Here is a 25,171-nt window from a genome sequence, read left to right as displayed (position 1 = left end):
TCCCCGCTAGATCATCGATAGGGGGAGTCGGTCTGTATTGGCTTATTATACGAATATTTTATTTATTAGATCACGCTTAGAGTTTTCTTACACACAAATTTAATTTTTATCGTATCTTCGAAATCATTTAAATTATAATAATTTATAATATTTTTATAAGTCGAATGACCTGCATAAAACTACTACATTCGTACCATCGCTATTGCAATCGATAACTCCAGACAACAACAAAGAAAATAAAAGTTTACGAAAACACAACAAAATTCGACATTTTGGAAGTTTCCCTCGCCTCAAGAAATGGCCCATAACTACCTGCAGCCAGTGCACGATCACTTCGATGACGTGGACAGATTCGAGGACGTGGACGACGACCTATTCCTGCAGAACAAACGGACGGGAGCAGCCAAGGTGCCGCAGCAGAGAAGCACAAATCCTTTCGAGATGGATGACGATGACGAGGAGGAGATAACCTCGTCGCCATCGGTGGCCGCACAGCGACTGGCGTATGCTGAGAAGCGAAGGGCCATTGAGCAGCGAACTCTGGACTCCACCAACAAGAGCTTGGGTAAACAAGGGGTCAATTGCCAGCCAATTAAGGGGCGTTATTGATGCATCTATCTCCTTCAACTTGCAGGTCTGCTCTACGAAACCCAGGAGGTGGGCAAGGCGACGGCCGTGGAGCTGGCCAAGCAGCGGGAGCAACTGGAGAAGACATCACATCAGCTGGACGAGATCAGCTCCACGCTGCGCTTCAGCCAGCGCCATCTGACTGGCCTGAAGAGTGTCTTCGGCGGCCTCAAGAACTACCTCTCGGGCAACAGGGACCAACCACCCACCGCGACTGGTTCGCCCACGGGCAGTCAGTCCTCCCAGGAGGCCAATAGCAACATTAACCTGGGTGCCTGTGGCGGTGCTAGCCCCTCGGCTCCGCTTTCACCAGCGGAGCGTTACGACAATCATCCGGTTAGCCAGCTGCGTGGTGATCCCAGCAGCACCTACCAACCCCAGCGGCAGGCAGCCAATCCCTTCCAGGCCCAGATCGATTCCAATCTGGAGGAGATGTGCAGCAACCTGTCGGTGCTGAAGATGCTGGCTACCGATCTGGGTGGCGAAATCGAGTCGCAAAACGAATTGCTGGATAACATGAACTACAAAATCGAGGATGTCGACTTGAAGATCCACAAGCAGAACAAGGACATGAGCAAGCTGCTGAAGAAGTGAACGGCGAGCATTCGCATACTAATGTATTAATCATTGCTTAGAATAGCCCTCCCCCAATATACAAATCATAGCCATACCATATCGCACGGTGAGCACTACTCAAGGCCATTAAGAATGCATTCCTCATTATGTTTCCTAGTTTTTTATTGTTACACACACCAAAACAATTCTCTCAATGGAGTGCTCGTAGTTGGAGAGCGATAAGTGTTCAGTTTTAAATAAAAATTCATGTATAAAAGCAAGTAAAGCTATCTGGCCTAGGGTTGGAATACATTATACATTTTCGAAAGATATCTCGAGTTGCAAAGCTCGCGCCTTCTGGAATGTCACCAAATGAAGATATATAATTCTTTGTTTAGGCAATTTAATTTGAATTCGATAACTTCCGGACAAAAGGACCAATCGATATCGCTACCGAGCAATCGAAGGCCAGTTGATACCATCACTGGAAAGCTCTTTTCTACGACGCATCCAAAAGAATAGCGCCAAATCAGCGAATTCCGGAGTTCGTTCCGTAAATAATCTGTAAATTTTGGCGATAATGGGGGAAAACTTCGAATCGTACACCCCACAGTTGCTCAAAAATCCCTTGTCCTATTCGTGAGTACTAGTTACATATTAAAGTCACTCATGAGCACGTGGTTGTAATCACGAACTTGCAACTCCTTCTGCAGGGATCTCGTGAAAAAGGGCGTTGAGTTCGAGGTCGACAATTCGCACCCGAACCATGCCAGGGATCTGGGTCTTGACAGCGACAGCGACTACGAGGATGCGCTGGATGTGGACGGTGAGGAGCTACGTTCCCCGTGGACATATTCCTTCGACGAACTGCGTGCGCTGATGAGCGAGATCGACGAAAACATTTACAAGCGGATCACTCGCACTGGTCACGTGGATCGGGAGGCGGTGCCGAACAAGGCAAGGGTCTCGGTTCGGTACAGTGGCTACTGGGAGGGAGAGACTGCTCCCTTCGACTCCTCCCTGCTGCGGGGCACCAAATTCGAGTTTGAAACTGGCCAGGGAACGGTGGTTGAAGGACTGGAGGCCGCCGTGCGCAGCATGCGCCCTTACGAGCAGGCCGAGTTCATTATCTCCTACAAGCTGCTCTTCGGAGAACTCGGTTGCCCTCCGCGGATCAAGCCCAAGGCGGATGCGCTCTTTAAGGTGGAGGTAATTGACTACTCGCTCATAGGAGATGCGAAGGGCATAGACGCTATCCCCCAAGAAGACCGCGACAAGTTTTATGTGGTCTATCCCAAGGCTGTGGACTTGCACCTACATGGCAAGGACTCAGTGAAGCGAGGACGCTATAGGAGTGCGGCAACTGCCTTCGAACGGGCGGTGAGCTCACTGAATTACTGCCGATTGGCCAATGACGAGGAGGAGCGCAAGCAAACTGAAATGCTTATTACCCTGAACGTAAGTGGCCAACTAGAAGAGCTTGCAGACACAGCGTTCTCGACTAAGCAGTTGATTCCATTTTTCCTTTCTCAGCAAAACCTGATGATCGTTTACAACAAGATGGACAAGCCGAAGCGCGCCTGCATCATGATGAAGGCCTTACGGCACCTGACCCTGGGCACTCCGTCTTGCAAGGCGCTCTTCCAGGAGGGACGCGCCCTGGCCGCTCTGGGCGAGTACGACTTGGCCCGCAACGCTTACCTGCAGGCGCAGGCCAAGCAGCCGGAGAACAAGGAGATCAGCGATGAGATTATCAGCATGAACAAGAGGATCAGCAAGTATGAGGAGGCCAGTCGCGATATATGGGCACGTGCCCTCTCGTTAAATAACTCAAAGTCAGACGTCCGCAAAACTCCTGCTCAGCTGGAGAAGGAGGCAAAGGAAAAGGATTTCAATGACAAAATGGAAGATTTGATTATGCGGTTCAAGAACACTTCAAATCAACAAGTGAGCTTTTCACGTAAATCCTATTCGAACGCTCAGTTCGACACGACTTGCGAATTGGCCAAGAAACACAACCTGAAGCTTACTTTGTCTCCGATCCAAGAGGATGTTCTGACATTGTCTAAGCCGGATGTCAAGTTCGCTTGAGCTTACTGAGGAGCCCCAGTATTTTCATAGCTTATTCCAAAATAGGAAACAAACCATACCAAACATGAAGGTAATTTAGTTCCCAGTTCTAGAAGAGCAGTATCTTTAGTTATTTCGATATTAGCAACTCGAATATCGTAAGCCCAGACTAATGTCAACGTTTTTTGTTATCTAGAGCAACGTAAACCTTAAGTTGTTACAAACTACAATAAAAGCAATGTACGGCAGCTACATAATCCTCAGGTACTATTTAATTTACTTTCCATTGCTTTGCTCGAATTCCTTGGACAACTGGCGATGCAGGCACTCCAGGCACTCCAGGCACGCACATCCTTTGACATGTCCAAGTGTGGACTCCACGATATGAACCTCCTGCAGCTCAAAGCTGTCGGAGTCGTAGCTCGTAAATGATTCCGATTTCACAAACTTGCAGCACACGCATATACAACCCAAAATGCCTGGGAAAATGAGAAAGTTAGAGGATTTGGGCTAAGAGCAACTCACATCCGTACCTAAGGAGACTATCCAAAGAATAAGCAGCAGGAGCGGACAGAAAAAACTCCGTGCCATAGGTAGTTCGCCAGCACTTAAGCTTGCTGTTCCATCATCAATGCCCAGGATGTTTTGAATAAATGTTTCCGCTTGGGATTTCGTATCTGCCATTTTCTCGAAGAAAGTAATTTTTTCACTTAAACCAAAAGAAGTTCTGGTTGGACCAGTTTTTTGATCACCTCCAAACCTTTTTAGTTAAACGACTGTCTATGGCTAGCAGCTAGTTCCTAATTCAAAGCTTGGGATTGTTCAGTTTCGCAATAGATTAAAAAACAGTTGTGCCCTGATGAATGAATGTAAATGTGTTTTTACAAGATTGTAACTTCAATTCAAAAGAATTTTTCCACTGCACTGTACAGTACATGAAAACGAATAGATTAATTCAACTTGTTTTGAGGAGCTCAAAAAAATGAGATATTTTATTTAATATTTATAAAGTGTTTAATTCACACAGGCTCCATTTTTGACCACCGTGCACCATTTGTAGCCGTCGAGTCGTGTTGCACCGGATTTGTCCAGAAGAGCAGCCAGTAAAATTAAAATAATAGTTTTTTTCAGCATCATTTTAGCGTTTATGTCGTTCATCTAGTGGATTATTTTCATAAAATGAAGTTTCTGTTTGCCGTGCCTAAATATGCATGGAAAATCAATTGGAAACCCCATTTTCACAGTCCTTATTCCGTTTGTAACACATTAAAAATTGTACAAAGATAAGCCAAACAGAAAATAGGCTATTCAATAATTACTTTTTGCCACTACCCATCTTTTTAATAGTTTTCAACGGACAGAAAAACCTTCAAAGGTTATTAGTTACAAAAAAAAAAAAAATGTTCAGAGGTGGTTTTGAGCCCCGTCAGTTGGGATTTGTAGTCGCACGCTCTACGCTCTGCGCCACGCAGGGTGCGCGCCGCCGCTAAAAATGCCTCCACTTGAACCGGGCCAAACCGGTTCTGAACCAGTAAAAGATTCTCGCTTGAACTGAAATTTAGACAGCGCGTATGAAAGAGCGTCCATGGCACTCTGCGTTGAGAGTCGCGCCTTTTCAGGCGAGAGCACGGTCATCGAATCTACTCCGTAGAATCAATCTAAAATATAGAAAATGCCCCTCTATTTGGCCGGATTAATGTATTTGTAGTTAATTCCGATTATGCATGAGGAGAAGGCAGAGTGAGGAATGGTGGGGATTAGCCTTCGGTGCTCGAATCGGTTATAAATCCGCGAGATAACTATCATCCTTGTTTCCCTCCACACCTTTTTTGTGAAATGAAATACGAGAAAACGGACTGTTAAAACCCATAAATATTTATTCATGAATATTGTTTTCCTGGCTTAATGTTACATTTTACCATACTTGTTATGATTACTCGTTTAGTTATTGGCATCTGTGGAATACTCGTACGTGTCATATTTGCTTACACTTTTAATTTGATATAACATATATTTTTTTGATTACCAGAACAGCAAAATGTTATACATCTATTTTAGTAAGATATTGTGTGTGTGTAGTTAGCCCACGGATTGTGTTTTTTCGAATCGGCGCAGGCTGTTACTTTTGATTTTCTGTGCAGGATTCAATTCCGCCTCAACATAACATTTCTGATTACATAACTCTGCTCGCTTTTGATTTTGAATAACAGAACTTTTGAAAAATAATGTGAATGCCTCTTTATTCTTCTGAGTTTATCTACTCTTAACTATGTAATCGCTTAAAATGCATACATCGAATATTATTATTGTTGATCATGTATGTAACTGGTGGGTTTTCCGGTTGATGGGTCTTATTTCGGTTGCATTCGGTTTTCAGGGATATGAGTTGCAATTTGATTACTTGCCTAGCTCTTCGGGTTTTATTTTTAAACATGATTACTTAATCCGTTGACATCTCAAAGTTTCATATAAAATTTGAAGCTCCTCTGTTCAATGTTTAAAGTAAACTCCGCTTACTTCACTACGTCATGTGCCGATTGGGTAATTTGTTTTACTTTAAAACTATAAATACCTTGTCTGAATTGACAGTTTGTGTTTCTGTGTATTCACTTGCGACCTAAGTTAAGTTTGAGCAAATTGCGGCATTACATGTGCTAATACATAATTATCGTTATATCTTTCGAACAGCCGGTACATAATTTCTTAACTACATATACATATTTACTTGATAATTCCGCTTAGACTACGTTTCGGTTTTCATTTTACAGGTACACATCCAGTTCAACTAACAAACATGCAACATCGATGGCTTATTTCCATACGCCACATAAGTTCACTCGGCAAATTAGTCGCCTTGAAACAGAGAAACTTGCATAAATGAATTGATTGTTTTAAATAATACTAAAATTCCAGGCGACTAACTTGCTGCGTGCAAATATGCGGTTATATGACTTTATACGAATTTAGTTTCTAGGGTATCTAGGTACATATGTATGTAGGCAGGTGTCACAGCTACTGCGCTAAACAAACAACAACAACGAACTCAAGTTACAACAATTTCAATTCGCGTTTAATTATATATTCCTGTTTCCAATGTTTTCCTTACGCCTAAGTATGTTTGACACAAATTGAAAATTACTTCGAGCCGGAGCAAATAATTTATCACACATTTTCAGGGACTGAATAAAGTTGGGTTCTCAATCGAGCGAATGCCTCTAAACTTGCAATAATGTAATATCAAAATAGGGCGAGAAGCAAAGCACACTTTCTTCAGATTGGATCGTTCTGAGTATCTGGTGCTTAGATATCCCAACTAGCTACAGGTACAAACACATACAAATATCTACGAGTATTATATTTGTTCTATTCTTGTATATTTTAATATATTTATATAATTATTTCAACATGAATACACAACAATGGTTATATAAATTCTAGAAATGTACGCGTAATTATTGTTTTTCCGTTTTCTGTGAGCATTTTCCGCATTTGGCCTAGTTCCCGCCTACTCCACGCACATAAAACACTTCTAAATATTCGCCTTAACTATACAAATGCACACAAATAGGGATTTGATGCAACTTGATTAACATTTAGGTACATGAGTCTCTCGTTAGCACAGAAAACATGGAGTACAGTGAGCACACAGATAATCTACATTTACATTTACATTCACATTTACAGATTAGGGATCTCGCCTTCCGGGTGATGTATTCTGCTCTATAAACAAATGCGCGCACTTTTGAAACGGAAAAATACCTCCGCCCGCCCAAGTTCCGCCCTCCAAAGTAGTCTTAAGAATATTCGCAGTAAAAAACCAATCAAACGATCTCTCACTTGTGTAAATTGATTAGTTGTAACCTTTGTATATTTGTATATAAATTTATATATTTTAAAACTCAACGATTTCCATTGCACTTTCAACATTGCTCTCGAATTAGTTGGCGCCCAACGGGGGGCGTCCAGGGATATACACACGGAACTAAACAAACATACACCAGGACTCCTGACCTAAAGCCTACGTTAACTTGTTCGGTTCGGTTATTACAATCGAGTCTTGCCGCCACCATCGATCTGAAATTAGGTACTAAGGAACAGCTATCCCATCGTGATGACTGATAAATAGGTACTTTCGCATAGGAAACATGAAGGTTCGATCCTCCCTCGTCGCGCTCTGCCCATCCGGATGAGGTGTCTATAAAATATTCGACTGTAGCTTGTGTCCGCTTGCATAATCGCCTAGTTAAACTCTTTACATGTACAGTTAAGTAGGTTGCTTAGCTCGTAGATACACACATACACGTTTATATATATATACTTATAAAAATAGTTTTCGATATTGGGAACAACAACGTATGCGTTCGACTCCTTTCCTTTTCCTAGGCCTCGGCCAACAGATCCTACCTGGTACGCTCTGGCTATTACTTCTTAGTGCCTGCTCCGGATGCATTGCCTTTCGTCTTGGCCTGGCTGCCCAATGTTGCAGCTGTCGACGTGGCCGCCTTCTTGCTGCTGCTGCTGCTGCCCGCTGCAGTCGCTGTTGCAGCAGATGCCACTGCACCCTTGCCTGCAGTTGCTCCTGGCTTGGCCACCACAGCTTTTGTGGGGCTGGTGGAGCCGGCCTTGATGGGCTTCACTGCCGACTTCGTGGGGCTGGTTTCGTTCGCCTGTGTCCTGCCGGCTTTCGCGGACTTGGCCGACATGTTGCTGCTGGCGGCACCCTTTGCAGGCGGTGGAGTATCCGTGCTCCGGCTGCTGAGCACATCGCCCGATGTAGCCGCCTTGCCACTTCCCGCTGAAGGGGCAATCGGCTTCTGATTCAAGGCAGTTTTCGTAGGCGTTGGGGTTGCAGTAGCCACTTGCGACTTTTGTGCTGCTGCTGCTGCTGTCGCTTTTTGGTTAACTGCTGGCTGTGCAGTTGATGTGGCTCCTCCACTCGGCGTGACCTTTCCGTTCGTCACCCCAACACTGGCAGCTGCAGCTGGAGCATCCGACTTGAAAGTGGATAATGCGGCCGTTGCCTTGCTGCCAGCGTTTGTATTTGTCTTCGCCACCGATGCTGATGTGGACTTGGCTGGCGGCGCTGCAGCAACAAGTGCCGCGGTAAGTGGAGCGGCAACTGGTGTGTTCTTTGCGGCCTGTGTTGCACTAACCGCAGCCGATGGTGGTGGTGCCGTAGCTTTGAGTGGAGCGGCTGCTTTTGAGGCTGCAGCAGGCACTGTTGCTCCCGACGAGACAGTGACCACTGTTGCAGTTGCAACACCAGGTGCTGTTGATGCTTTTGTGCCGCCTGGAGCAGCAGCAACACTGGCCGATATTGTGGTCTTAAGTGGAGCTGTTTTATCCGTTTGCGACACTTTAACCGAGGCAGCCACATTCAAAGCCATTGCCGCTGCAGGCGTTTTGCCAGTGGCGACTGTTGCTGTTGCAGCTGCAACACTGGCTGCTTTGTTGCCACCAGCAGTAGGAGCTGCAGCAGCACCCGATGATATTGTCGTTTTAAGTGTGGCTTTGCCATTTGCCGCAGCAGCAACTGTTGTTCCTGTGGCAGCCACACCCACTAAAGTGGTGGGTGCAACACCAGCTGCAGGCGGTGATTTGGTGGCAGCAGCGACAGTTGCTGCTGTCGTGATGTTGCTGCTGGCCAGCGGAGCTGCAGCACTTGTGGCTCCTGTGGCCAAATTGACTTTGGTTGACTTCTTCTCCCCGCCGCCCGCGAATGTGGACATGGTGGTGCACTCACGTCCGCTGCTCTGCGTTCCGGCGGCCAGGACCTTTGTGCTCGCCGACTTGTTGTCCTTTTCGGCGGGAATAAGGGGCTGCTTGCTGGGGCTGATCTCGGTGGTTGGCGACTTGTGGGTGCCGTTCTTGGCATTCGTCTGCAGGTTGCCGCTGCTGCCCTGCTTGCCCACGGATTTCGGAGCACCTGGCCGCTTGCCCACAGTCGCCAGGGGCAGGCACTCGACATCCACGTCCACATCCAGAGTTAGTTGCCTGTCCTTCTTGTTCGCCGCCTGCTTGGGCGAGGCCTCCTCCTCGATTAGGATCTTGGTGTTGGTCACGCCGTCGTAGTTCTGGCTCTGGTACCGCTCGGCGTGCAGGTTGACGCAGGGTCTGCCCGCTGGTCCCCACTCGGCGGTGGGCTGCAGCAGGTGCTTGATGCGGTCCCTGAAGCTGAGGCTCTTGGGCGCCCGCCAGATCTCCTGGAAGGCCACCAGGAAGATGACCAGCACGGGCAGCAGTCCCACGATCCAGCCCACTGCATCCGCCCACATGGGGTAGACATAGTGGCCATACTTGGCGGGCTTGTACTCCACCCAGTTGAAGAACAAAATGAACTGGGAGAAATGTAGTAGATGAGGGATACATCATCAGCAGTAACCAAGAGTTAACTCACCAAGAGAGTGGCTGGCGTGATGTAGCGCCACATGATGCCCCAGAAGAAGTTCCAGAACCAGGATCGCTTGCCAATCATGCCCTGGATGTCGTTGAGGAACCGCTGGGATCCATAGATCCAGGCAATTAGGATGCACTCCGAGATGGCAATCAGCAGCACGGACCAGTTGGCAGCGTATTTGTCCATCAGCTGCAGCCAGTACATGCCGCTCTAGAGGATTAGTAGTAAAGTAAAGTCATACACTTTGATTAGCGCTCAAAGATACGCACATTGGTGGTGAAGCCCAGACCGCCGATGTAGCCGAAAATAGCCACCGATAGGACCACCCAGATCTTGTACTGCCTCAGGTTGGGGAACCTGTCTAGAATCGCCGTCGTCACCGTCTCCATCAGAGCGAACTGGGAGTCCAGTCCCAGGGTCAGCAGCATCACGAAGAACAGAACGGCCCAAACGGGCGAGACGGGCAGCCGGGTGACCACCTCCGGATAGACAATGAAGGCCAGACCAGCGCCTTGGTCCACCACCTTCTCCACATCGACGTTCAGCTCGTGGGCCAGGAAGCCAATGATGGAGAAGATCACCAGGCCGGCGAAGAAGGAGGTGGCTATGTTGCAGAAGGCCACGATCAGCGAGTCCCTTGAATTGGATTTGGTGTTTAGTTCGAAAGTTCCACAATTTGTAACCAAGGTGGTACTCATCTCATCCGCAGGACTTATCGCTGCTAAGCCCATCGGAATACTATGAAACTTACTTGTAGCAGTTGTTGGAGAACTTGTTGTAAGACGAGAGCGTGATTAATCCGCCCCAGGCCGGGCTCAGTGCGAAGAATATCTGTACCGCCGCATCGCCCCAGACCTAGTGGATGAGTGGGAGGATGAAGGACGTGGCCATGGAGCGGTGGGTTGCCGCGTTCACCACCTACCTGGGCGTTGGCCAGCTGCTTCCAGTCGGGCGTCAGGTAGAAGAGAATGCCCGTGCTCGCGCCCGGCAGCGTGACTCCCCGGACGAAGAGTATCACCAGGACGACGTAGGGGAAGAGGGCCGTGAAGTAGACCACCTTGCCGGAGGACTGGACGCCCTTGCACAGGCACAGGAACACTATCGTCCACGCCAGGAAAAGGCAGGCGGCCAGTGACAGCTTAATGCTGCCCGTCTCCTCGATGCCCTTGGACAGACCGAGCACAAAGTTGCTGCCGGAGCCAAGTGCGAGTGGCAAGTGAAAGAGACCAAATGGAAGAGAAAGCCAAGTTGAAGTCAATTAACACAGAATTTGAACCAATGTTGGTAATGAAAATAGGTAGTGTATGAAATCATGCATGAAATAGCAAATGATAATTGTGCAAGTCCATGTGATAACCCACTTGAAGTACTCCTCGGCTGGTGGACGCTTCAGGGCGCCGAGCGCCAGGGCGGTGATGTTGTTCTCCGCCGCGGAGGTGGCGTTGTGGCAGGTGCGGAGGTAGTAGGTGCCATTGGTGGCCTCGCACTGGTCCGCCTGTGCGTACGAGAAGCAATCTGCAAGAGACTTTGGCTGTCAGCAAGTTGGATCTTCCCCTTCCATTTCCATTCCCATTTCCCCCTCAATTATGCAAACAGCGCTTTAATATTTATGAACTATTTGCCGGGTTGTGCAACCCAGTCTGGGAACATAATTAAAAGGACAAAGTAGCAAATCAGAGGAGGGCACAAAACGTGCAGCCCCGCAAACAAAAAAAGGGTCTGGGCATGTCAGAGTCCTTTGGCGGAAAAGGGTTGCCCAGAAAGGATCTGGCAACTGGCAAATTTGACTGCCTGGCGGGGGTGAAAGGTCAATAGCAGAGCAATCTGTCTTTCGCCTGCCTTTTTTTTCGACAGTACATAAAGTCCATCCGATTTGATCCGCCTAATGAGACTTTAACTTTAACTAGGCACTAGGCAGCTGCTTGGAAAAACCCACTTCCTCACCCACAACACTCGCTTTTCCCGCGCAACCACAAATTGTATTTACCTGTCAGGCCCACAAAAGTCAGAAACTTCGAGTTCTGGTTATGACATTTGACTTATGTGTGCCAAAAGAGAAAGTGTCGCCGTCGAAGTTTTCCACCCAAATGGCCGCAAAATGACTGGCTGACAGTTGATTTCCACTCGCAGGGAGGGATGAGTTGCAGGACATTAAGGCTGGCAGTGGCTAATTGCGAACTAAATTCGTTTGCCAACTGAAATGGGTATTCAAATCGATTTATCGAGCAGCACCACCCATTCCCACCATTCCCACGCCCAATCAGCGCCTGTCAATAAACATTACTCATACGCCCCGTTGGCGCATCGAATTAAACCGTCGCTAGACTCAAGTTTAAATTCCGAGCAGCCCCACATTCATCAGCTTCATTTTGCGACGGGGAAATAAATTCGAGAACAATTTCGTGTGGCTGGCGGTTGATGGTTTTGTGAAAAACTTCAAAGTGTTTACACGCCGTTTAATTTGCCTGTCTGCCTCTGTTTGCATTGCAATTAATTTGATTACACAAACGCACACACACGCGAGTTGTGCGAAATAAATTCTATTTGAAAGAGGAACGAGGAACGGAGAACGAGGACCTCCCAACCAATTCGCATATAAATAAATCCTGGGCGCAGTTTGTGTATCCCGCAAAAGGATACCGACTTTCTTACTCAACTTGAGCGCAGAAAATTGGCCTTAAAGTTTAGAGTCAAATAAAGGGATTTTTAGTGGCCAGATCATTTACCTTATTAGGCACTTCGAAATGCTGGCCAAATATTTACTGGAAAAAACATAAGCACACAAGTAAGTGGAGAGCCAAACAGAGTGCGACATTCGATCCGTGGGCAAACAGAGTCAAACACATTTTAATCGTGACACTAAAAGTAAACATTTGTCATCTAAAACAGACGACAGAGGACAAAGGCGAACGAGGTCAGGATGCTGGCAGCAGGAGCACATCGGGCGGCGAATCGAGAAGTGTCAATAAATAAAATCCTTAAGAAATTGCTTGTCTGCCGGGGCAGGTCCTTCCTCTCCGCCCGCCACCCCTGCTCCCTGCTCCTCCCTCAGCATACACATACAATACTTTCTCGTCGTGGGATCCCTGGGAGCTTAGGGAAAAGCCCGGCCCAAGGTTGAGTTTCCCACTGCCAGCGATTGAGTGTCAAAAACAGTTAAGACATAATTGTTTGTCATTTTAACAATTTCAAGCTGCCGTGTTCGCTCCCCCGAAGGTGAAATGCTCTGCGCCGAGGGACGCTGCTCAATATCCAGGACCCTCAATAGCATCCATTATCGATTTCTGGGCCAGCACAAAAAGAAAAAAAATATGGAAATGGCAGCCAACCTCCGTCTGAATTCGAAGCAGGTGGATTACTTGCCATCGTCTTGATTTCTAGTAGGAATACTAGAATTTGCTACATAACCTTATTCAAAAATCATGCTATCCTACAGCAGATGCTTGAGTTTATATAACTATTCCTTGTTAATCAAAACAATTAGGAAAGTTCCCAGCCATTCACTGGGTTTTCCCACTTCTTCACAAAATCAACCATTTATGACATGCTGGAAATGTAAATTTTGTTGAATGCCCGACAAATAAGCTCATCCCTTCTGACCTACATAGGAAACTTGCCACGCTCATCCGGGACAGCATGACGAATCCACCCGCCGCCCAGCTCCCAGCTCCAGAATCTGGAATCCAGAATCCGGAAGAGTCGGCGTTCAATGGTCGTTAAAGATTTATGTGTTTCGCGTGGCGGAACGTTTTAAAGTGTCCGTGTCCATGTCTCTGTTTCTGGCCAAGGAGGAAACGCCTTCGCCACACAGACACACACTTATAGAGTCCTCACACACACTCACACAGTCACACACACACAGAGGCAGCTCTCACCTTGCAATGTCAAGCGAGGCACAAAAACAATTGCCGCGTCTTGTTTATTATTATAATTCTGGGCGAAAGTTTGTTCATACTTTCTATTTGCTTGCGTGTGCGTGAAGGGCGGGATTGTGGAGGCATCCACACTTGTGGGGGGCGGGGCACAATGAATGATGTACTTTTGATCCCCCGGCATTATGCTAGGCTGGCCTCCACTATTCGGATATTTCGGAAGCGAACTTATCGAGTTTTTATTTTACATTTCTGCCCTGACTTGCGAGTTTCCTTGAAAGTTTCCCTGGGATTGTGTGTGTTTATCTTTGCTGCGTCGTCCCGAATCAATTGTCTCCGGGCTCCGCTGGTTACACAACCATTTTCCCCAATTTCCCCGCCGCTTCCGCCTCCGTCTCCGATTTCTATTTCCCTGGCCATGTGTTTTCCCAACCGTGCCACGTGCCGCCGATGGACACAAACAAAAACAAATGCGGAGCCGAGCGGAATAAAATTCCACTTTTGACAGCCTGCAATTTGCCTAATTTATTACCCGAGGAACGTAACAAAAGATGGGAATCTGACATCCGCTCTTATCCTCATCCCCCGCCAAGTGTTTTGGCCTATTAATTAATTGGAGCCATCGCACTATGTGCTCCCCAGGGGACAAACTCACACTTTGTGCTCCAGGCGGGCTCGCAATTCTGCCACGGAAGCACCGGCGCAAACGAGGCGAACATGTAGAAGATGGTCCAGGCGATGATCAGGTTGTAGTAGAGCATCACTATGGCGGACACCAGGATCATGCCGGTTCCCAGTCCCCTGAAGAGCGGGCAGAACCGGCGGTAGACGGCCACGGGACCCAGGGCGGCGTACTGGCCAAATGAGAGCTCCATGAACATCAGCGGCAGTCCGGCGATGACCAGCATTATGGTGAAGGGGATGAGGAAGGCTCCTGCAAAGGGAAAGTATATCATATTGAAAGCATCTGGAATAAAGTGAAAGTGCGTATCTACACAATTTATTTCTTAGATGGAACCAACCTCCTCCGTTGTTGTAGCACAGGTAGGGAAACCGCCACACGTTGCCCAGGCCCACTGAGTATCCGAGCAGCGAGAGCAGAAAGTCAAAGCGACCCGTCCAGGTGCCACGTTCGTGCTCGGACTCCACAGCTCCGCCGGATCCTGGCCCAGTGGCGTCCAGCTGGATGAGCGCTGTTCCGGAGGCACAGCCACTGATCGCCGTAGAGGGGCAGACCACGCCTCCTCCGCCTCCTCCGGCACTTCCGGACTTGCTGCTCTGCCCCATTTGGGTGGCAGTTCTGATCCTCCTCCAGCTGTGGAAAATGCAAATATTTGAATCTATTAGTTCGCTTTCACAGGTGACAACCAGCTGGCCAACTGCCAACTTTCACAGCTGGCCAAGAGCGCCTGCTGATGGATTCGATTGGCCTCGATGCAGGCCAAATGAATGCAATTAGGAAAGGTCACCTGACATTCACCGTAGATTAAACTAGGTGGCTATATTCATTTCCCACACAATATTTAACTAATATGTTATTAATTTAAATACAGAAGATTTGTTACAGAAAAGAGTGAAGCAATTTGTAGTTCAACTTATAGAATAAAACGAGCAGAAAGTTACTGGATTAGCTGTGAAGTGCGAATACTTAAATTTAATTATCGAAGCCGGAAGATACGAGTTCAATAATAAATATTGTGCTATATTGCAAATTGGTTTATGGGTCTCAAATTCTCTTGGCGTTCATTTGTGAAATAAGTTCGTTAACTAAATGCATTTTCCTAAGCAAATCATTGCTTTGGCTTTAAGCTATATACGTCCATTTTAAGTAGAATCTTAACTTTAATATTATTATTAAATTAGAGAAAGGCCAAACCAAACCAACTTAAACTGAATGCAAGTTCAATGGATTTGCTATCCGCAGGCGCATTTCGCAATTTCCGTTTCGTTAATTAAATACGCAGAAAACGGGGCTCCAGTGCTGTTTTTCCATTCCAGAAGGTGGCAACTTTTGTGCGCCGAGGATAAATGAGTACTCAAGAAAATGACGCGCCGTCAATGGCACTTGATGCTGTCCGCACTCACACCAGCTCACCCACACTCACACACACACACACACACAGTTTATGTGGTACATAGTGGCACACTTTCTGTTTCTGTAGTGGCCGTAACATGGTGCCATGGGATGTGTGATGAGAAGTGGACGGATTTTCCGGCTTTTCCGCACTGCCGCCCGAGAGTTTTTTGCCTGGTCACGTTTCGGTGGCATTTCCTTGGCAGCGATCAAATGAGATGAGTTGAGATGAGATGGTTGTTGTTTTTTATGCCAATTTGTTGACAGCCTCGTAATTAGCCAGTCAAATGTGCATTTGGCCAAGTGAGTGTGCCAACGAGCCAATGGGGCTGTTAATGCGCCAACGATGATCTCAGTTCGCAGGGGAGCAGGGAAAATGGGGAAAATGAGGGAAAACCACAATGCCAATTCGCAGCGCCATTTTCCAGCAAGGTTGCTTCGCTCCTGGCCTGGTTTTCCCCATTGCCATTCGGCTTTTTTGCGGTTCAGCATTCCGGCTGCAACAATTTCAGCCCACTCCGCAATGCCAGTGGCATTTGCTTAGCAAATAGTTCCTAATGATTCCCGGCCCAAGAAGAATGCGATTCAGCGGCGACGCACAGGGAGAAACCGGAAAAAAACTACAAAAAACTACGGCGAAACAAACGATCAAACAAACAAACAGACGGGCGGCAGTCCAACTGCAGTACAAATAAACATTTAGCTTTGTGCGAACTTTTGTGGAAATGCTCCAAATGGTCGAAACACAATCGCCTGACAATGAAAGTCGAGAGGCGGCAGGCGGAAGCGCCAAAGTTTCCATGGGAAAGCGTGAAAAGTGCCGGCAAACTTTTCCTTCCCATCGGTCAGGTGAAAACGAGAGCGGTTTAGCGTTCACGGAAAACTAGAAATATATGGTACATATATAGTATATAGGATACAGATAACAAAATAAATAAAAATATACAATTTTATATAAGAGGTATATATAAAGTAAAACCCAATGGGAGTACGAGGAAAGTTGCAATTTAGAAGGTCATATTTTAAGCACTATAATAATTAGGTTCCTCTTTTTTTCTCAGTGTACCGAATTCTGCGCAAACAGTTGGCATTTCGGTTGAGCAAACAAATGGCTTGGGTAGTTTGCCAACTGAAAAGCAAACTTTGACCAACTTACTGCCCAAATTTATGTACGAGTCCTGATTGAAGTAACAATTTTTCACGTTTGAATTCCCAGTTGAATTCGTTTAGTCAACAGCTTCATTTTACAGTGTATCCACTTTTCACTGGAGGTGCTCCTTCCTTCCTTATATGGAAATGTATCTCAATTAAACAAAAGACCAGCAGTGCACTTTTGTTAATTATTAAATAACACATATTTGTAATTGATAAACATGAATTTAAATGAAATTTAAATGAAATTCTAGTTCCTGGAAGCTCTAAGCATTTTTTCTAGAAACTAATAATAGTGGCCACGTGTGCGAACAAATAAGTCTAATAAGAGAGTGTGTGTGTGTGGGGGTGGAAACTCCTTTTCCATTTTCCGCCCAACGTCCCCCCCCCCCCCCACGGCTCTGCCCTCGCTCTTTTTGCCTTGTTTGTGTTTGGTCAATTCGAGTGTGAAAATGTTTTCGAGCTTCTGCCGCCGCTTGTTTACGCTTGATGAGAACAGGGGGGGAGGGGGAAGGCGGAGGGTGTGGGTGGGTTGCATTGAGCGTCCTTGGGAATGTGCAGTGCAGCGAGGAGGGGAGTGGGGTGGGGTGGCGAGGGTATGGGGAGCCAGCTTACATGGGCTGCATTATAGTTTTCCTGTTCACTTTCTCTTCCTTTTTTTGCGAACAATCCGCCGACAGCGTTTTCCGCCTTTTGGCATTTCATAATTTTCCCTATTTTGACATTTTTATGCGAAAGTTAAATTTCCCCGCATATGGGCCTGCAGGCCCCAAGGCGAGACAAGGGACCTTCGGCAAGCCCATCATTCCCAACAGCCCCATCATCCCCATCGAGATCATCATCGCCCCACCAGTGGCATCTGTGCTCTCTGCTGTTGCACAAGTCACGGCAATTACGAAGGGCCAAACTCGGGCCATTTGAACTTGAACCCACGAAGGCTGCCCACAAGCGGCAAACAAAGCGAGCGGCGACCTTCGACCCTCACCACCCCACCCCCCCCCCCCCCCTGAAAGTGGGTGGAAGGATAGGCGCAGGATATGCCAAGCAGCACTGCAGAAAACAAAGTACTTCGTTCATTGTCAAGCCATGAAATTGTTCATTGCACTCATGCATTGCATTGCTAAAAGATAGAGATACTTTCTATTCATAATTCAATTTAAATTGTTGCTTTCTTTTGTTAAATAATCTATAACTGTAAGATAGGCTAATCTGCCACTAGCTCCGCTGATTAGGACTTTTCACGAGCTGATTAACCAGCAGATAGCTCGATTTCCACTGCGCCGACAAACTTCAAAGCCTTGAGTAATTATGCAGTGCCAAGTGTCGTCCTCAAAAAGCGGATGCAAATGAATCCTGCGGAGGGAGCAGGGAGCAGGGAGGTGGAACAGCTGATGCTGGCCTCTTTGCTCGCAGTTCAATGAGTTATTGGTGCTATTTCAAGTGCTCGACGGGCGCTATCGATTATTCAGTTTTGCAGGAGCTATAGCTATAGATATAGATATAGCTATACATGTGGATACATACTATAGTTGCATGAGGCCAAGCGCACGCACACAAATTTGTAGCGATGCAACGAAGTTGCCCCTGCTTTCCCAAGCTTTCCCCGCACCCGGAAAATGCTAGAGGAAAACAGATTTTCACGTTCTATTGCACCGCCCGCTGCCCACCTCAGGATCCACCGTCCAGCGTCCTTCGTCCTTCGTCTTGGGTCCCCGGGGCTCCTGTAGCCGCATTAAATATTCATCTACTTCGTCATCGTCTGTCGTCCTTCGTCCTTCGTCCTGTCATCGTCCTGGTAATCGCAAATTCAGCGCTAAATCACAATCAAAATGCGCGTAAAGTGGCATTTCAAGTGATTCGCCTCCTTTTTTTTATGAATTCCAAATTGCAAATCATTTCGTTGATTAAATTGAAAATTGTTGAGGATGCGACACACTTCGCAGTTCCATTTTGAAAACACGAATGCAGTTCTATGCAAACAACGATTTTGAATCGCCAATGAGGATAATTTGGTCTGATTAATGGGTATCAAATGAAATTGCTACCGCTTAGTACATGACAGGCGGCTTAATAATTTAGGCTACACAATTTCTCCATTAGCCTATTTTTAGGTTAATTGCCGCCGTATCGATTGACAACTAAACGCGTTTCGGGTTTTCAGTTGCCGTAAGGACATCGTGTGCAGCTCGCTATTAAATTTCGAATGGCAGAGTGGGAAAAAATGCATGCATGGGATGAATGCACAAGGACGAAGGACGAGGGAAGCGGGAGACAGCTGGCAGTTAAGTGAATTATGTCTGCAAATGATTTTTTCTTGTCACCCAGTAGTTTTCGCAGAATCCCCTCGCACTTGCACCACATTTGCACCTTGGCGCGCATTTTCCTGCTTTCGAGTGCAGCCGTGAGTGTCGAGTGTGCGCCGCTTTGTTCCTCTGCCTTAAATTTGCAATTTAAATGTAATTTCTCAGGGCAAATGGGTTACTTTTATTTGGTTTATGACAAATGCACACCCACCACCCATTCAAAACGCGCAGATTTAATGCTTTCAGACAGCTGGGTGGCTGGTTGCGGCATGGGTTTGAACTCGTGTGAATACACTCGTTATTCACGAGTGTGTTGCCAAGCGAAATGCAAGCTTGATCACTTCTGCCGTTTCCTAGAAACCATATCTTCACAAAGTCACTCTCTTCAGATGGAATAACAATTTCATTCTTATTTCGAAACCTGTGATTAAAACTACGTTTGCAATGATGAATGGCCCTGACTTTCCCCGCTATTGAATTTCTGAGTCTCCAGCGAAATGGATTTTCCAAAGTGTAGCATTTGCATTTTTCTCGGGTAAACAGCAAGCGAAATGGAATGGAATGGCTGTCCCAAAGAAGCTTTATGCCGATTAGCACTTGCTGAATTTTCATTTGCCCAGAAGTTGCAAGTCGGTTGTGTATGCTCCACGGCGATGTCGCCATCTGCGTGCAGCTGTTTTCCACGGTTTGTTTTTCCATTTTCGAGTGCTTTATTGTGCGCTGGGAAATGCTGGTGGAAAGCATTAACAAAATGTCTTTGGCGCCGGCCACTCGATGCACTTTTGTCATCCTGGCACTGACCATCCTGCCGAACCAATTCCATTGCCAGGTGGATAGGAATGGAAATGGGAGTGGGCATGGAAGTCGCGATTCCCTGCTGGCCGAGTCCCAGATGAGAATCTTTACGCTGACCCTACTGGGACTCTTCGTCCTAATCCTCCTGGGCTTCTTGGGTGAGTTCATGTGCCTTCCATCTCCTCGATCAACTCGCCGAGCGGAGATTTCCGATTTCCTTTGGGCAGGATGTATCTGCTGCTTCTGCCGGATCTCGCGGGCTGTGGAATCGACTTCCGATGGCCTCGATGTCTACGCCCCGCGCACCCAGAGCATCGTGTGGCCCACTCTGCCCCTGCCCCAAGAGGCGGGCCGCGTCCTGGAGATGACCTTCCTGCACGCCCCCAGGGTGAACTGCCTGTGCCGCAACTGCTGCCTCGCCAGAAACTCGTTCTGCATCGAAAACTGTGGGGTCATCACACACTATGCCTAGGAAGTTCTCATAACATAAGAACTTGGTTCTTTTCAAGATCTAGATTCTAGACCAGTGGTTTATAGCAATGGAACTGAAGTTGTGTTTATGCCACCAAGTTTCTTGATTTTGTTTGGGATTGAAATCCACTTGGCATCTTTCTTCGGCATAAGTGGCGATACAAATAAACAGCTTTCTGTTGATAAGTCTAACTGGAATCGAGGGCTTTCTGGTTTGTTCAGTTGCATTGGATCGATTGGCGCAGCACCATGAGCCCCTCCGTCCAGGTAAACATGGCCAGGTGGATCTTGCTGCTGGCCACCTCGGCTGCCTGCGCTCACCTGGCCAAAGCTGATGACAACTATACGGGTAAGTGCACTTGGGCAGGCACCTGCGGCTCGTTTGATTTCTGTTTTCGCTATCTGTATCTGTGTATCTCTGTATCTTTGCATTCCGGGGAAGACTTTGACTTCGTAAATGTAACGCAGCTGCTGCAAATGTCTGATTTCGAGAACGAAAACAACACTGACGCAAATTCCGCGGAACACGACGTGGCCACGCCGACTGAAGGCCCCACTGTTGCTCCAACGGATGCAAATACCAGCACCAGTGGCCAACGTGAACCTCCATTCGAGGACCTGCGGCAGCATCGGCACTTTGGGCGCTTCATCTTCATGGTTCTGCTGCTGCACGTATCCGTGGTGGGAGTTGGTAAGTCAACTTGGTTCTGTGATATATTTTGTTCATATGGGGTTCCTATACAGAATCAATCTTTGCAGAAACAATAGTTTTGGTTGTCAAGTGATGGTATCTCTTTTCCCGACTAGGAATCACCATCTACAGCTGTGTGCACTGCAAGTTGAGGAGCTTGAGGAGGCGTTCCAGGATGGAGGCACAGCGACGGCTGCAGCTGACCAACCTGCGCTCGGAGCACATTCCCAATTCGCGCGACTGCCCGTGCCACGGATGCATATTGGCCAGGGAAATGCTGCAGGGATTGATCATGCACCAGTTCCACGAACTGGTCGAGTGCTGACGAGGAATGCAAGTGCAACTGGCGGACAAGAATTTGGCAGGTGCATGTGAATGAGAGCATGGAGTATGGACTACACTCGCCAACAAAGTTGTTACGAATTACGGGGCTTAGTTACTGGCTCATATTAAATATAGATAGATCTTGATTTTACCTTTATATGAGGTAACTTTCTCATAACTTTCAAGAGAGGGTGTGTGCAATCTGATTAGGATTCACATGTTGCATAAGAGGAGCCCGCTTTCCTCAAAGGGAGTCGTTCGCTTAAGCGGACACAAATGTCAATGTTAGCCACACACAACTAACACAATCGCCCTTCCACACCACCACACACACACACACACACACACACAGACATCCCCAGTGCTACTTACAGCCACATTCATGTATATTGGCAGTTGCATTGTCGGGGAAATGCAACAACAGCTGCCGCGCAGAGATAGTGAGTGGGGAAAGTGGGGAAAGGTGGGGGAAAGCTGTGCTGACATGCACAAGCAGTTTAACAGCTTTGTGCTGTAGGTCAAAGTTCACGGAGTCTTCAATCGCCTCATATTTAGTTAAGCCCGCAGCTAGACAATGAGGTTTTCGTTTAAATGGTCCAATTACGCGTTGTGTATGACCCACATTTTCAGATAAATCCCTATTTACCTCGAGGAAATTGAATTTTGAAAATAATCTATTAAAATGATAGAGTTGCTCTTCAAAGGCGGTCGCTGCTAATCCATTACCTTGTCAATTTGCCACTTAAGCCCTCAACAAGTTCTCCCCGGTCGAGTAGTCAACGGATCCGCCACATTGCGTATACGCCAGGATGTCCCAGTCACAACAAACAGCCAAATCCCGCCATCCATCAGGATGTGGCTTTAAGTCTAATGCACTGGATACCACGATGTCACCGATCACTTTTCAGCCAGGTCGCTGATGTTTTCATTGTTATTTGATTGCGATTCAAATGTACACACAAAAGGGAAAGCGCGCTGCGAGCCCAGCGAATAAAATAACAAATGGCAAGGGAAAAAGGACAAAAAAGCCGAAAAACTGGAAAACCTGAACTTGAGCCCTGGCAAACACGCACAAAACACGGACAGGCCAATGCCAAAAGCCCGAACGCGAAGGAAACAACGCACGTTCATGCCGAACAGGAAGGAAGCCACAAGGCACACAGGAAAAGGAACAAAAAGCGACAGCAGGGGGAGGGGCGCCAGGAGCCGGGGGCGGAAGGACCCTAGAGGAGGAGGAAAAGCCCGCTCCAAGGGCAAGGATGCTGAGGTAGCAGCCACAACAATCACTATAACAAAGGGCACGGCAATCACAGGGCAGTTCCATTAAAAGTAACTAGGGTTCACTGCACGAAACTATTGATGCGATTAAGTGGAATTCGGGTATAAATACTGAGAAATAAAGTAAGTTATAATGGGATTTTCCAAAAAGTACATAGTATTTTCATTAATTAAACATATTCATAGGAGCAATTCTCTCATATTAAAAGGGAATCTCTGATAAGGTTCGTTAGTATGAGGTTAGTTAGTATTACTGATAGGATATATTTATCCTACATTTAGAGAATCCTTGTCAGATAAATTCCCAATGTCGCACTTCTCGAGGTCCGACTGTACGACAATAAGAAGAACTCGACTTAGACATTCCAATAACAATGCCTCACAAGAGGTAAGAAAATGCCCACCAAGTGGAAGGGGGCGGAAAAACTTGGGCAGCAGGAGCAAAAGGATAGCGAAAGTAGTAAAAAGTTATCGGGACTCGGGATGAAGGTGCCGCCGGGAGCAGGAGTCCGGGGCACAAGAGGAGCCGCAGCGGGTGGAGGCTGGAATTAATTTTGCGTTCATCCACGCTTGGCTGCTTGGCTGTTTGGCCGGAGCGGAAGGGACGCGGCTGGAGGCAGCACTCCTGGCCAACTTGCGGCAAATATTTGCCCAGCCCGAAGTATCCATTCGGCCCGGAATTGGATGCACCTGCTGCCCAGCCAAGCGGTTGCATGCCGAAGCGGCGGGAGGGGGGCGCCTGGCATGTACATGCAAATTTATTGGACACGACTCTGAGATAATGCAAATTACGCTTCCAATCAGGTTTCAATTTCAGCTCACTGCCGCACTGAGTTCGCCGTAACTAACCAGATATTACAGGCCATGCAGGATGCAGGATTCAACTGATGCATAGGTGAGATGCACTTCAAGCTCGAATCCTTGAATGAGCGGGGCAGACAGCGAATGAATGATTGTTATATTACCTGACCTCCGCTAAATTCGTTGGGTATTTTCTTTGCTCTTATCAGGGGTTCTTGCTGAGCTGCACTCTTAATTACTCGAAACTTTGCTCGACTGTTGTCTTAAGTCGAGTTGAGTCCTGGTTTAAACGTTAAGTCCGGCCAAACTTTCGCCTTAGCCCAAGGCTTCACTTTCACTCGCAGTTTGCCCCGAAAAGTGTGCTACGAAAATGTTGCAGTTGCAGCGAGTTTTCATGGCCACTGCCACAGCGAATCCGGTGACCAGCTGCTGGCTGTGGCAGTAGCAGGTGGCAGGTGGCAGGTGACAGAGTATCGGGATGGGCTGTAATCAGACTGCATTAACGCCGAATTAGCCGCACAATGCAGTTATCCTGGGCGCAGGACGTGGCTGCAACGGAACGCCATCTAATTGGGCCTGTCAACGGACGCGTCCTGCGGGAAGGACCTTGGCGCGGGCTAGGGCTTTAATTGTTTTAAATATTTACTGGCAGGACTCGAAGGACACTCCCAGCAATACACACACGCACAGCTCGCACAATCGCACACAAATACATGGCATACACGCGGGACTTACACAATTAAGAGTTCGCTACAGGGTTTTCCCCTTCGTCAGCACTTCTCTTCACTTTTCAGCACTTTTTGCGAGGATCTTTTCGGCAGGAACGGCAACGTTAGCGAATGGCACTAGCTATCTTGGTGGCTGCTCTTTTCGGACAGTTTCTGTGGGCTTGTTGTTGTTTCGCCTGCTCCCGTGGGTGGATCGAAAATTACGGACACGTGGAGCGTCCAATTTGGCGGACAATTCGAAAGCAACTGAAAGTGAAACGGAAGCAGCAGCAGCAGCAGGAGATTTCCCGCTGAAAGGCGGAGGCGAGAAAAGTGAAAAGTGGAAAGCGAGAGCGAGCGCTTTTCGCTTCGGGAGCGTGGAAAGCTCCGCCGCCGCAGCTTTCCCACCCACGCTCGCTTGCTATAAATGTTTATGGCAGCCGTTGGGCGCTGCTTTTGATTTGCAATTTGATTTACGGCCCAATGGAATGGAATGGGAAAGCGGGATACTGGCGAAAAAAGGGCAGTGGGAGTGGTAATGCCATTGGGGTCACTGGGCAAAAAGTCGGCTCACATGGCGGATGGGGAATACAAGCGATCGAAAATCAAGTATACGCCTAGTTGTACATCTGCTTATCTAGTTATTGGATAAATGCGACAGATGCGAAATTGTTTAAAAGTATGTAAATTCTACGAATTTTTCGCAGTGATTCTTTTGTTGGGCTGAGTAGTGAATATGTGTCCTTGAACAATAACTCACTTAATTATGCATTTGCATCTGGCTCTGTGTGTGTGGGAGTGCTGTCCGGTGTTCAGTCGCCGAACAATGGGCGATTGGGCGATAAAAGTGCGAACTAAAATGCAGCTGAGGGGCTGACAAAATTCTAACTTGCTTAGTGAAACGTTAGAGCTTAAAAATTATGGTTGGCCGCCCGCCCACTTTGCGAGCATCCCGCGCCAGCGGTCGATAGTTTGGCCCACCGAAGGGGGATAAATCCAATAGAGACACACATCGAACAGTTGGCCAGGCGACCTTCAGGAGGAAAAGCTGCCC

The 25,171-nt window shown here is 47.3% G+C and overlaps 5 protein-coding genes across 6 annotated transcripts; 3 read left to right on the top strand and 2 right to left on the bottom strand.

Annotated features, from left to right (window-relative positions):
* Positions 1-181: 181 nt before the first annotated feature.
* On the top strand, positions 182-1,463 carry LOC6735946 (synaptosomal-associated protein 29). The gene is made up of 2 exons (XM_002082819.4): positions 182-565; positions 635-1,463. Exons 1-2 carry the CDS (start codon positions 298-300, stop codon positions 1,219-1,221), a joined length of 855 nt encoding a protein of 284 aa, XP_002082855.1. The 5' UTR covers positions 182-297; the 3' UTR covers positions 1,222-1,463.
* Positions 1,464-1,647: 184 nt separating this feature from the next.
* LOC6735945 (inactive peptidyl-prolyl cis-trans isomerase shutdown) lies at positions 1,648-3,509 on the top strand. 2 transcript variants are annotated; one of them, XR_006541583.1, is made up of 4 exons: positions 1,648-1,821; positions 1,896-2,640; positions 2,716-3,343; positions 3,449-3,509. XR_006541583.1 is itself a non-coding variant. In XM_002082818.3 (3 exons), exons 1-3 carry the CDS (start codon positions 1,763-1,765, stop codon positions 3,271-3,273), a joined length of 1,362 nt encoding a protein of 453 aa, XP_002082854.1. In that variant the 5' UTR covers positions 1,649-1,762; the 3' UTR covers positions 3,274-3,509. The 2 variants fall into 2 exon arrangements, 1 of the variants encoding a protein (XP_002082854.1); XM_002082818.3 differs by having other exon boundaries at positions 1,649-1,821; positions 2,716-3,509.
* Positions 3,510-3,528: 19 nt separating this feature from the next.
* On the bottom strand, positions 3,529-4,025 carry LOC6735944. The gene is made up of 2 exons (XM_002082817.4): positions 3,786-4,025; positions 3,529-3,731 (listed from the first exon to the last, which is right to left on the bottom strand). Exons 1-2 carry the CDS (start codon positions 3,934-3,936, stop codon positions 3,529-3,531), a joined length of 354 nt encoding a protein of 117 aa, XP_002082853.1. The 5' UTR covers positions 3,937-4,025.
* A 1,081-nt stretch (positions 4,026-5,106) lies between these two features.
* LOC6735942 (sodium- and chloride-dependent glycine transporter 1) lies at positions 5,107-24,389 on the bottom strand. The gene is made up of 9 exons (XM_039292083.2): positions 24,146-24,389; positions 14,544-14,836; positions 14,177-14,455; positions 11,011-11,164; positions 10,572-10,839; positions 10,401-10,504; positions 9,919-10,285; positions 9,650-9,859; positions 5,107-9,590 (listed from the first exon to the last, which is right to left on the bottom strand). Exons 2-9 carry the CDS (start codon positions 14,806-14,808, stop codon positions 7,674-7,676), a joined length of 3,564 nt encoding a protein of 1,187 aa, XP_039148017.1. The 5' UTR covers positions 14,809-14,836; positions 24,146-24,389; the 3' UTR covers positions 5,107-7,673.
* Positions 18,497-21,432, top strand: LOC6735941. Its single transcript, XM_016181273.3, has 4 exons — positions 18,497-20,296; positions 20,584-20,665; positions 20,759-21,007; positions 21,124-21,432. Exons 1-4 carry the CDS (start codon positions 19,691-19,693, stop codon positions 21,330-21,332), a joined length of 1,146 nt encoding a protein of 381 aa, XP_016029296.1. The 5' UTR covers positions 18,497-19,690; the 3' UTR covers positions 21,333-21,432.
* Positions 24,390-25,171: the final 782 nt, after the last annotated feature.

Source organism: Drosophila simulans, chromosome 2R, assembly GCF_016746395.2.
Source record: "Drosophila simulans strain w501 chromosome 2R, Prin_Dsim_3.1, whole genome shotgun sequence".
In the NCBI taxonomy this organism is placed as follows: domain Eukaryota; kingdom Metazoa; phylum Arthropoda; class Insecta; order Diptera; family Drosophilidae; genus Drosophila; species Drosophila simulans.
This window is presented reverse-complemented; position numbering and strand designations above follow the sequence as displayed.